Raw genomic sequence first — 11,950 nt, 5'->3', positions numbered from 1 at the left:
GGCCACTTGGGGCTGGGATGAAGGTCACGACTAGGCAGGTCAAGGGCGCATGCATAGCCGAGATGGGACGGGTTGGAGCTCGGCGGACGACGGCGACGCTCGTAGCTCGGCGGACGACGGCGACGCTCGTGCTGCAGATCGACGGCGGCGCTCGTGCTGCAGATCCCCGGCCTCCCCTGACGCCTTATCGCCTCCACGCCGCCGCCCTCAACGCCGCGCCCGCCCCTTGCCGGAGCCGGAGCTCGCCGTGACGCGCCCGCCTCTGCCCAAGCCGGCGCTCGCCGCAGCTGGTCGCGGCCGCCCCGCTGGAGCCCGGCCGCGCCCGCCCCCTTGCCAGGTTCGCTGGTGACGGCCCTGCCCGGACTCCTATCTGTGCGGACTTGCCAGCGTCACCGACGGTGCCTAGCTCCCGAGGATAGACAAGAAGGAGTCTGGAGGGAGAAGAAACTGACAGTGGGCCCCACGATAACTTACAAAAAACCCAAAATTTTGCAACCCTTCATCGATGGCTTCCGTTGACCGTTTTTGACTACCACGTCAGCCTGATAGTGGGGCCTATATGTCAGTTTCGTCACTAGACCAGCTTTAGACAAGGATCAGTGCTTTTTGTTACTTGTTAGCGCTAGAGTGGTGGTTTTTTGAAACATTTTCGTATAGTGGTGGCTTTTTGAAACATCATCCATGGCCTAGCAACACAATCTGTTGCCGAGGAATATCAAGAACACCGGATCAACATTGCACACTCCATTAAAGAATGTCGCCACGAATCAATAGCTCCAAATAAAGCACATGATTGTGTTGTCACCATGTTGTAGAAGATCGGCTGTAGTGAGTGACTGTTTTGCTAGTCTCGAGAGGAAACTTTTAATCCTGGATGGCACTTTAACCTTCCACATTGAGGTCCATTCCTTTCTCTCCTTCTCTGATCCAAGCCAGATGATCGGCCGTCGAGCCATGCTTCACGTTGGTACTTCGTTTCAATTAGCATGCGATACACTGAACACTCCACGCTTATCAAAAGCCCATGTCCAGAAATCCTCTATGTTTCTAGTAATGAGTGGCATACCAAGGATAGTATCTACATCAACCGTTTAAGTATGGCTTCTTTTCGAAGCATAAATGAACTTGTTTGGTTGCGACTTTCTTCCTTTCTAAATGAATTTCCGAATTATCAATACATGTCAAATGAATTTCTTCAAGCTGAATCAAGCATAGTAAACATAGGCAGACAAAGGTTGCACTACGAAATCCTGATGCATGCAGATATACACAATAGTAGAGAACTACTTGCATTTACACCGTGGAACTAGAAAAGGAAGCCCTGAGAATTACGAGAAAATGTCAAGAAAAGTACTATATTTAATACATGTTGGGTATGGGAATGTATGTGCATCATCTATGTTAACCTGCTATGTTCCCTCCTTTTTGTAACTGAATCCGATCAATTGTACAGTCACCAAGCTAGTAGAAATGGATTTTGAGCACCTACACTTGCACGCGTCGTTATCTACCGTCTGTCAAGACGACGTTGCTAATGTAGGAGTAGGGCGACTCGGTAAATGAACCGGTGGACTCCGGGAAGCTCGACATCCTGACGTTGAAGTACGCCGGCTGCCTGGGTTCCGGCAGGGTGAGCCCCTCGCTGCCGAGCATCGCGACGACGTCGGCCATGTTTGGCCGGTCTTCGGCGCTGTCCTGGACGCAGAGCAGCGCCACCTGGACGCACTTCATCACCCCGGTCACGGGGTAGCCGGTCCCGATTACCTGGTCGACCATCTCGTGCCATTTCCCCTCTTTCCAAAGACGATACGCCTGAAAGAATTGAACAAGTTTGCAGTGATTAGCGGCCACTCCTGTCTTGTAGGTTTCAGCGTACTGAAGTGCAGGTTTCTTGTTGCAGAAAATTAAGTGGGTCTTGTAGTGCATTGTTGTCTATACTTACGTATCCTGTGAGATTGCAGAATTTGCCGTGCTGGTAGAAGCCTGGAGTCCTCTTCCCGCTTATGATCTCAAGAAGCAAGACGCCAAAGCTGTAAACGTCGGACTTGGTCGAGAAGAGGCCCTCGGAAGCATACTCGGGAGAGATGTATCCACTGATGAGAAATGCCCAAAGAAATTCAGTCATCATAAGCTGGAGACCGACTACGTGTCTATGCGTGCTTGAATTTATGTTGGCACTGTAAGTACGTGCAGAAAAATTTGATCAGCAGGAGTAGTACTTACTGTGTGCCCATGACCCTGGTGGTGTTGGCCTCGGTGGTGTTGGAGCAGAATATCCTGGCCAAACCAAAGTCAGAGATCTTGGGGTTCATGTCGCGGTCCAAAAGGATGTTGCTCGCCTTCAGGTCCCTGTGCACCACTCGCAGCCGAGAGTGCTTGTGCATGTAAAGTAGGCCCTGCGCGATCCCGTCGATTATAGTGAACCGCCGCTCCCAATTCAGTATCGCACCTCTCGTGCTGTCTGCAGAGCAGCAACAGTCAGTCAAAATGTTGGAGAGGAAATGTAGCAACAGGTTAGATCGATGAATGGAATGGAACGCGTCACGCGTACCGAAGATGAAGCAGTCGAGGCTCTTGTTGTGCATGTACTCGTATATGAGCATCTTCTCCTCCGCCTGGAGGCAGCATCCCAGGAGCCTGACGAGGTTGGTGTGCTGGAGCTTGGCGATCAGCTGGATCTCCGTCTTGAACTCCATGAGCCCCTGGACCGAGCCGGTAGAGAGTCTCTTGATTGCGACTTCAATCCCGCCACTCAGTTCTCCCTGGAACGCAAACACAACATAGGCGTCAGAGAAATTCATCTATCTGATGACGCATTGCACTGAGCCACTGAACAAAATCCATTTGTCTGCTGTAACTGTACTATCAGTAATGCAGGAGTATAAATAGACACACACGTTTGTTTGTGTAAGAACAGTATACCATGTAAACCGCGCCAAAGCCACCCTGGCCGAGCTTGCAGTCGTCGGAGAAGTTCCCGGTGGCATCCGCGATCTGGTCGAAATCGTAGAGCGAGAACTCGGAGTCGCTCTCCTCGATCTTCCAGAGCTTGAGCACCTGCTCCATCTCCATGGACATGGTCGGTATGCCCACCCTCCCTGAGAGATTAGCCACTGGTCAATCGTACATTCTGTTGGTTAGTGACGAGATCGCCGTGGAAGAGCAAGGCAACGTTCATGAGAAGAAACAAGCTCTATGTTTTAGCAGCTAGGTACCTCTTCTTCTTCGTGTTCTGATCCACAGGAAGCACGCCAAGAAGCCGCAGAGGAGCACGGCTACGGGGACTGCTATGGCGACGATCCATAGGGTGTTCTTGCTCCCTGCGAGCTGTTACTGTCAGATAAAAACTTCCAATGTTGAATTAAAACTAACGAGAGAAGAATTTCTGTGTAGGTACTGACTGCACACAGCGCCGGTCCTAAGATTTTGGGGGCCCTGGGCGAGACTAAAATTTTAGGCCTTAATATAGACACCACGATATTAATAATGAATATATACGTAAAAAACATGTCGTCAATAACATTTAAATGCATCCAAACACGGTAGCATATGTAATAATTTATACATATTACCTTTATTTTTTCTTGTAACATTTCTTGATGCGAAGTCACTAATGATGGGATCGATGTCGATGCTAGTTGCCAAACCATTTAACCTCTGTTGAGTCATTGTTGACCTCAAATAGTTATTCAATAATTTCAACTTTGAAAAACTCCTTTGAGCCGATGCGACAATCACATGCATAGTACATAAGATACGATAAGCAATGGAGATATTAGGATAACAATCCACTTCTCTAATATGCTCAAAAATATCCATGATAGGCATTACACCATCTGGATAAGATGCGATAAGCAATGGAGATATTAGGATAACAATCCACTTCTCTAGTATGCTCAAAAGTATCCATGGCAAACATTACACCATTTGGCAAGGTGAATCTCATCATCTTTAATTTAGAAATAAGATCATATACCTCAACATTACATGAACCACCTTCAAGAGAGAAAGTTTCTGCAAATCTTCTACAACCCTCTTCAAGTTGACTATCACTCAAAGATTTTGGGGTCCCCGAGCTCAATAAAAAACCAAAGATATCTTTAAACATCAAGAGTTCTTTAAATTTCTCCTTCAAAGAAGTTAGAGGAAAAAATACTTAGAAATAAAAGAGTAGTTTTAGTGGGCAGTCGCGAACGGTGTTAGTTTGTTACCGACGGCGGCGGATGGCGATGGGGATCGGCGGAGCGCTAATTCGGTGCGGACAGAAAGAAGAGCCGAAGATGATAGTAGATTGATCAATCAGGGGTTGTTTGTTCAGGATCGATGGATCCCTGCCGACGAGAAAGAAAAGAGGATGTGAACCGGCGCTGAAATTATCTCTCGTCGAGTCGTCAAGTCGTCTTGGAACCAGAGTCTGTGCGGCTGCGTGGAATACGAAGCCAAGAGCGAATTACTCAAGGTTCATCACTTCACGTAAGGTCCAATCAGCATGCAGCAGCCAACATGCCTTTTTTCCAGCTGGCCTAGCATGTATATATACATGAACATATACTTGGGATGGGGCCCCCAGATTTTTTGGGCCCTGGGCGGCCGCACACCCTGCCCACCCACTAGGGCCGGCCCTGACTGCACATCCTTCATCTAGGATGTCCATAGGTGCATCAAAACCGCGCTAGCCTTTTTTTTTTTCCGTCAAACAACTTTTTTTTTTTTTTATCTCCCACGTCATACAATATTTGCACTCCAAAGTTTGATATAGGATGTAGGAAAAATAGTTTGTGATATTTCTGACATTAAATATACATACATATAAAGAATTTATTTTATTTTTAAATTGCTTCAAAAACACCGAAACTATCTTTTTCTACATTCTAGTTGTAATGTTTCAGTGGCTAGCAAAGTTTTCATAATTTACATACTTTATCAGATACAACCTAGCTTTAAACTTGAAACTTTGCAGTTTCATTGCATAAGTTGTGCACTGTTAGTGATAGTAGAGGCACCCTAGATAGTCAATCTTCATAAGATACCCGACATTGACAGCGCAAAATTCGCAGCTGTAGCCCAGATCCACAATCAGTACGTGATCTTCGTCTAAACACGGAGGATGCTGATTGGATCCGGGTGGCTACGACTCGAGGCGAGGGTCAAACACCGGGGTCTCCCCGGCGGCTGGCTCACGAGATCGCCTTTGGATTGGACACTGACAACCGTGGGAAGCAAAGCAGCGGCCGTACCAACTGGCTGAGCATAATCAAAGGGCTTAATTTCGTCCGATAGACGCGTCCATACGTCTGGTACGTGCATGGCATGCAGATCAGCAGATGTCGACCCGGCCGGATTCCCCGAAGCATGTGATGTGAGTGGATGACTCTGCTTGAACAAAGCGGCCTGTGGGCGGTGGGCGGTGGCCATGGCTGAACAAAGGCAACAAAGGGGAGCAAGCAAGATTAATCAAAGGCCAGGGAGCTAAACCTGTCTCGCCAAAAGCTAGCACCTCTCGTGCCGCACGTGGATCCGCCTGAACAAAGGGGGAATAAATCTCCGGACGAAAAACCTGTGCTAGCTCTGGACGGGGTACGGTCGCCTACCTGTGTCGGCTACCATCGACATTACATGTACCAACTCATGTACTCACCTAATTTAGATGTCGATATAGCTATAATTTATAGATATATTCAAACTTACATTTAAAAAATGCGCGACAAACTGTTTAGAACCGAGTGAGTGTACTTTGATCTGTAATAGGAAAATGGTTTGTCTAGGGCTTAGTTAACCGAGAGTTATTTAACCGGCCTTCTTCTCCACCTCCGGCCTCCCCGTAGCCATTGTCGACCGGATCGCCATCCACCCCCCCCCTAGCCGGCGCGCTGCCGCGCACCTCGCCGCCCCACCTTGCCCCAAGCTCCCTCCTCCGCCGGTCCATCGCCGCCCCGGCCATCCCTCTAAGTCATGCCCCCTTCTTATCGGCACCGACAGCCCGCACCCCAAACCCTAATGTCCATCCTTGTTGTCGCCGTCTATGATGCGGCCAGCCGCGCTGTCACCGGCTCCGGCTCGACGGACGTCCCCCCACCCCCTCCATCCTCCAACTCGATATGCTCAATGTAGAAGACGACGCACGAACTTGGCGCAATTCAACTGATGCATATTCTGCTGAGCTCTAACCTAAATCTCAGTTTACTGAGAATTAGCAAAACCGATAGAAAAAGAGGACTATTGTGCTAGCTAGCTCACTACATGCCGGTCCAGTCATCGACTGCCAAAACAAGGAACGGTCATGCGATTGAGATGGCCCGATTAGATTTGCTGGCATCTCTATCGATGCCATCGATTTCATGGATTCGCGCATGGAATAATGCTTGGAAAAACCTTTTATATATTTTTAAACAAAAAAGTCCTACCTTTGTCTCCGCTAAAAAATGGAAAATGCCCCGCGGAAAGTGCTGGTATAGTTCTCGACGAAATATGCAGGTCCATAGCATCATCGACTGGACTTGGACGTCCTCTCATCTCGCAGCACAAAGGCAAAGATTCAACGGCCCACGTCGTAAAATATATGCACATATCAATACTGCCATGATCCGTACAAATGGCGCGCAGATAATTCTTTGTTACTATATAGGCTGTGATGTGCACCGCCCGACGTTTCTTCTATGGACAACAAAGTCAAGAGGGCCCTACACTCTGATGAGATAAGCTGCCGAGAATTCTTTACTACAACTGTGTCGGATCTTGAAAACCAGCTATTGTTTGTTTGAGCTCTGATTTGAATCTGCTCCTTTTTAAAACAATAAAACTATAAGTAAGCCATACAGCTAAAAATGTGAGAACTGCTGGGTTTTGTGATTAATGAGTGATATTCTCAGCTAAAAAATACACAATATTTATTGTATTATTAAAAAAATCATGTAATTTTCTCGAGACATGAAATTACTGATGAATGTTGTAAATTTAAGTTGAACTAACTCGATGACTGATATATGTTACTTAAACTTTTCTTATACATGTATTATATATATTTGAATAGTATAAAGTAGAATTTCTTAAAATGCATGCACAATGGCATGCTCTTAGATAATATAGTTTTTCCACGTCAGCATTATTCATGCTAAAAGGGACGTCAAATGTAAATATCTAGAGATTTTTGTTTTCATGTTTCAGTTAGGTTAGCCTTAATTTTGACCCATATTGTGCTTTGTACGTGCACAGTACGTTGCTACTTGCTGCTGACATTGTCATCTACTTACGCGCAAGGAGGATGCATCATCCAATTAATCATTTCCATCTCATTGACTGAAAGGAAGTACTACTGCTAGCTGCTGGTTTGAAACGGGGGATGGATTTTCAGATGCTAAAACTACATCAACATCGATGAGAGCCTCACCTGTGGAGGAAGAGGAACTGACGAGCGGCGTGAGCGTGATGATGTCGTCGGGCATGTGGAAGAAGATATCCTTCTCGTACCTGTAATTGCAGCGCACTCCGAGAATCCTCCCGCCCACCCTCCCACTCAAGGACTTGGGTATCTCTCCTATGATGCCGGCGAGGCAGCTCCGGCACTGAGCCGTCGTGAGGTCCGGCGTGCACTGCGCCAGGCCGTATAGGTCGATTTTCTCGGGCGCGAAGCCGGCCTGGCCCGTGGCATAGCTATTGCTCGCGTTGCTGGCCCTGTCCGCCACCGCGTTCGCCAGCCGCGTGACAAGGCCGTCGAACTCGGCGACGTTCCATGCGGACACGTTGTTCATGTTGTGGGCGACCTTCTTTGGACCGTTTCTGACGCCGGCGAGGAAGTCCCGGTCGTAGAACCGGACGTGGCACTGGTCGTAGTAGATGGTGACGTCCATGCTGTCGCGGCACAGGTCCGCCGCGCCCTCGAACGCCATGGCGAGGCACGCGGCGCAGCGGTCGCCGGGGATGTCCCCGCGGCAGAGACCCAGCCCGTACGCCGTGTCCGGCGCCCGGCCGAACGCGCCGGCGGAGAAGCCGGTCGCCGAGGCGTTCCTCGGGAGCGCCGTGGACATGGCGGCGAGGTTGGCCGCGAAGGTGCTATTGGGCTGGTAGAGCTGCTGCGGGCCGTCCGTGGAGCTGCAGACGTGGGAGAAGTCGTTGACCACCGGCTCAGCTTCTCCCTCGCCGGATGCTGGTGACGAGGTGGCGGCAACGAGGAGGAGGAGAAAGAGGAGAAGCATGGTAGTAGGTGCTGAGTGAGAACTGTTGGGGGAGGGATGGCAGAAAAGCTACGCTCTCATTGGCCTTGCTCGGTAGTTATCGAGTGGTATTAGTAGGCATCATCCATCCATGCTCAACTAATTCGAATTTTGTACTAATGCACAAGATAGAATAAGGGCTCGAGAAGGTTGCTTAAGCCGTGACAGCGAGAGAGTAGGCAGCTGGTTTCAGCTCGAGAAGGTTGACTTGAGGTACGGGCTCCGATCGATGATAGAGATTGGACGATGAAGAAAAATACACGAAATTGCGTGTGTAATTCTTTGGACTGTACTAGCTGCTGAATGCTGATGATGTCGGTTCCGGATTTCTTTACAGGAGAAGATGCCTAGTAGTAGTAGTAGGTGATGTCGGTCCTTGGATGTGGATAACATTTTGCTGACGAGTGCAATGGATGCTCGATATATGGAACTCCGGATATTTTCGGAGTAGGGAAATTCAGCGGAAACCATTCAGTTCAAGAGTTGTGCACAGCCACATGTACAGGTTGAGCTCGCGTATAAGTGTGACCAGGAATTAGAAGGTTGAACCCGACCAAAAAAATTGCAAGGCCAGGATCCACAAACAGGCCGGTATCTGCCTTGTTTCCGAGAAAAAGAACATTGTTTTGAATCTGACAAAACCTTTGAGAATCCAATGAAGAATGAGGCCTTGAATACCTCTAGGCTAGGGTATTTCCATCTTCTAGAGATTTGGGGACGAGATATGATTTGGCGAATCCTTCCATTCCAGCCAATTCCCTCGTTTCTCTTCTAATCCCAAACTGCGATGGGAGTGGATTGTGATGTATTTACGCATTTTTTTTTATAGAAGATACCATCTGAAAGGACATGCTCTATACATATAATTTAGCGAGAATCTAACATTTTCATGTAGATTTTTTTTTTGAAAGAAAGGAAAAAGATTTGCCTTAATTCATTAAATAAGGAGAAGTCATAGAACCAAGTTTTAGAGTTACAACCACACCGAGGAAAAAAAGGTCTATTCTCCCGCAATCAAAAGACCCAAATGTTTCGCACCGGCTAAAACCCAAGTTCTAGCTTCCGTCTTAATTCTATCGAAGATGATGGTTGGCATAGTGCTCTTGTTTTTGAAGGTTCTCGCATTCCTCTCATTCCAAATCTCCCAAGCGACAAGCATGAGGAGTGAGGCCATAGCCTTCCTTCTACCGCCATGATCAAGAACGATGGAAGTCCACCAATGTTCCACGCTGTCAAACTCATTCCATGATGCGGGGTCAAAGTCGTGGATGCGAAGCCAATCCCTAATCATGGTCCAAAGGCGAACGGAGAGGCGGCATTTGAAAATAAGATGGGCCGCCGACTCGTCATGGCAACGACAAAGGGCGCAAATCCTCCCATTAGGCCACCCGCGTCTCGCAAGGCGGTCCGCCGTCCAAACCCGGTTTTGGATAATAAGCCAAGAGAAGAGCTTGCATTTTGGGGCCGCCCAAGCCTTCCAAACGACCGCCTCCATGGATGAGCGGATGGTGCCAGCGAATTGCGCCTTGTAGGCCGACGAGCAAGAGTATGCCCCATTCGTGGTGAGCTTCCAAACGATAGAGTCCGGCACGTCGTCTTGTAGAGTGATTTGCGAAGTATGTTGCCAAAGCAAGGTAAACTCATGAAGGTTTTGGACCGAAAGGCCCGCGGAAATGTCGAGATGTAGGATCCACGCTTCATTGTTGATTGACTTCCGGACGTTCCAAGTTTTCCCCTTAGAGATAGCATAGATGGAAGGTGCAATGCACTTGGGGCAAAGGCCATCGGCCCACGGGTCATTCCAGAAGCTAGCCTTATTACCATCGCCAATGGTGACTTTGGTCAAGGAGGCGAAGAGCTCCATGTCCTCCTTGTTGCAAGGGTCCTCCATACCAACCCAAGGCTTTTCCGGTGAAGTCCAAGCAAGCCATGGCCAACGGAGGCGAAGGGCTCTCGCAAATTTATCCATGTTAAGGATACCCAAACCGCCGAGGTAGGTAGGGCGACAAACGGTGGTCCAATTGACTTTACACTTCCCGCCGGTGGCACTCTCATTGCCCGCCCAAAAGAAGCTTCGGATTAACTTAATGATGGCTTGAAGGGGCTCGGCGGGAACCTCAAGGGCTGTGAGGGGGTAGATGGCTTGAGAGGAGAGGACCGATTTGACAAGTGCCATCTTCCCGGCGTTGTTGAAGTATCTTCCATAGAGAGGCGCGAGGCGCGCCGCCGCTTTGTCTTCGATGTATTGGAAACGAGATCTTTTGAGGCGCTTGACCGCAAGAGGGAGCCCAAGATATTTCATTGGGAAGGTCGTGGTAGTAGCCGGAAGGTGTTGTAGAACATGTATAAGGTCCACCTCGTTGCACCGGATAGGTGCCACAAGGCTCTTCTCGAAGTTAGTGAAGAGGCCGGTGACATTGCCAAAGTTGCTCAAGATATGCGCAAGGTTGGAAACCTCCTCATGGTTGGGGGCCATAAAGATGGCCGCATCATCGGCGTATAAGGACGTGCGGAATCTTGCCCCTCTTCCGGGTAGGCGACTAAGAAGGCCAAGGTCGGTAGCCACATGAAGGATGCGTTGTAGAGGGTCAATCGCGATATCAAAAAGCAACGGGGATAGCGGGTCCCCTTGCCGAAGTCCGCGCCCATGCTTAATAGGATCCCCCGGAATGCCATTGAGGAGAACTCTCGATGTAGCGGTGCCAAGAAGGGCCGTGAGCCAATCACGGAAGCGGGGTGGGAACCCAAGGCGTTGAAGAAGATCAAGAATGTAGTCCCAACGAACATGATCGAAAGCCTTTTTGATGTCAAGCTTGAAGAGAAGAGTGGGCTTCTTTCTTCGGTGGAGCCATCTCGCATAGTTGCGGACAAACATGAAGTTGTCGTGTATGGTCCTCGACTTAATGAATGCACTTTGGGAGTGGGAGACAATGTCGTTCATATGAGGGGCCAAGCGACGAGAGAGGACTTTTGCCACAATCTTAGCGAACCCATGGATGAGGCTAATGGGTCTAAAGTCGGTGATGTCCTCCACCCCATCTTTCTTTGGAAGAAGGACGATGTTGGCGGTGTTAAGCCAATGAAGATTCTTGGTATGGAGGTTGGAGAAACGTTGCACAACCGCCATGATGTCGTGTTTAGTAATTTCCCAACAAGCCTTGAAGAATTTGCCATTGAACCCATCCGGTCCGGGAGCCTTATCGGAAGGCATGTCCCAAATTGCATCCTTCACCTCAAACTCCGTAAAAGGAGCATCCAAACCGTCCAAGGTAGGCGTTGGGAGGTCAATGGCCTCCCAATTGAAGGAAAAGTTACGAGGAGTTGGCCGACCATACGCCGAGGAGAAGTGAGTTTGGGCAATTGATTGCTTTTCATCATGGGACGTGGCCCATCCATTGTTACGCCTTAGCTTGACAATGAAGTTCTTACTTCTTCGAGCATTCACCTTCCTATGGAAGAATTTCGTGTTTGCATCTCCTTCCTTAAGATTCTTGATGCGGGCCATTTGTCTCTTTCTAGTCCTCTCGAGGGCCGCCAAGCCAATCACTCTTCTTTTAAGCCTTGCACGGATGTCACGCTCCTCCGGGGATAGTTGTCTTCTCTCCATTGCCAAGTCAAGATGAAAGATGACACGAAGGGCCATGTGAAGTTGAAGCTTTGTGTTGGAAAAAAGGTTCCTACTCCATTGTTTGAGACGCTTACCGGTGGTGGTAAGCTTGTGATGGAGGATATGGTAAGGG

General features: G+C 48.8%; 1 protein-coding gene across 1 annotated transcript; it reads right to left on the bottom strand.

Annotated features, from left to right (window-relative positions):
* Positions 1–1,503: 1,503 nt before the first annotated feature.
* LOC124672652 (cysteine-rich receptor-like protein kinase 25) lies at positions 1,504–8,209 on the bottom strand. Its single transcript, XM_047208850.1, has 7 exons — positions 7,388–8,209; positions 3,216–3,320; positions 2,923–3,113; positions 2,552–2,762; positions 2,224–2,461; positions 1,943–2,093; positions 1,504–1,812 (listed from the first exon to the last, which is right to left on the bottom strand). The coding sequence occupies exons 1-7, from the start codon at positions 8,190–8,192 to the stop codon at positions 1,504–1,506; spliced, it is 2,010 nt and encodes a 669-aa protein (XP_047064806.1). The 5' UTR covers positions 8,193–8,209.
* Between the last annotated feature and the right edge of the window lie 3,741 nt (positions 8,210–11,950).

Source organism: Lolium rigidum, chromosome 7 (genome assembly GCF_022539505.1).
Source record: "Lolium rigidum isolate FL_2022 chromosome 7, APGP_CSIRO_Lrig_0.1, whole genome shotgun sequence".
In the NCBI taxonomy this organism is placed as follows: Eukaryota; Viridiplantae; Streptophyta; class Magnoliopsida; order Poales; family Poaceae; genus Lolium; species Lolium rigidum.
The sequence above is the reverse complement of the archived record's forward strand: the minus strand, read 5'-3'. Positions and strand labels throughout refer to the sequence as shown.

Coding starts and splice junctions, on each gene's coding strand:
- LOC124672652 (XM_047208850.1), bottom strand. CDS start 8,192: ATGCTTCTCCTCTTTCTCCTCCTCCTCGTTGCCGCCACCTCGTCACCA. Junction 3,114..3,215: donor CAGAACACGAAGAAGAAGAG/GTACCTAGCTGC, acceptor ACGATTGACCAG/TGGCTAATCTCTCAGGGAGG. Junction 2,462..2,551: donor CCTCGACTGCTTCATCTTCG/GTACGCGTGACG, acceptor GCTGCTCTGCAG/ACAGCACGAGAGGTGCGATA.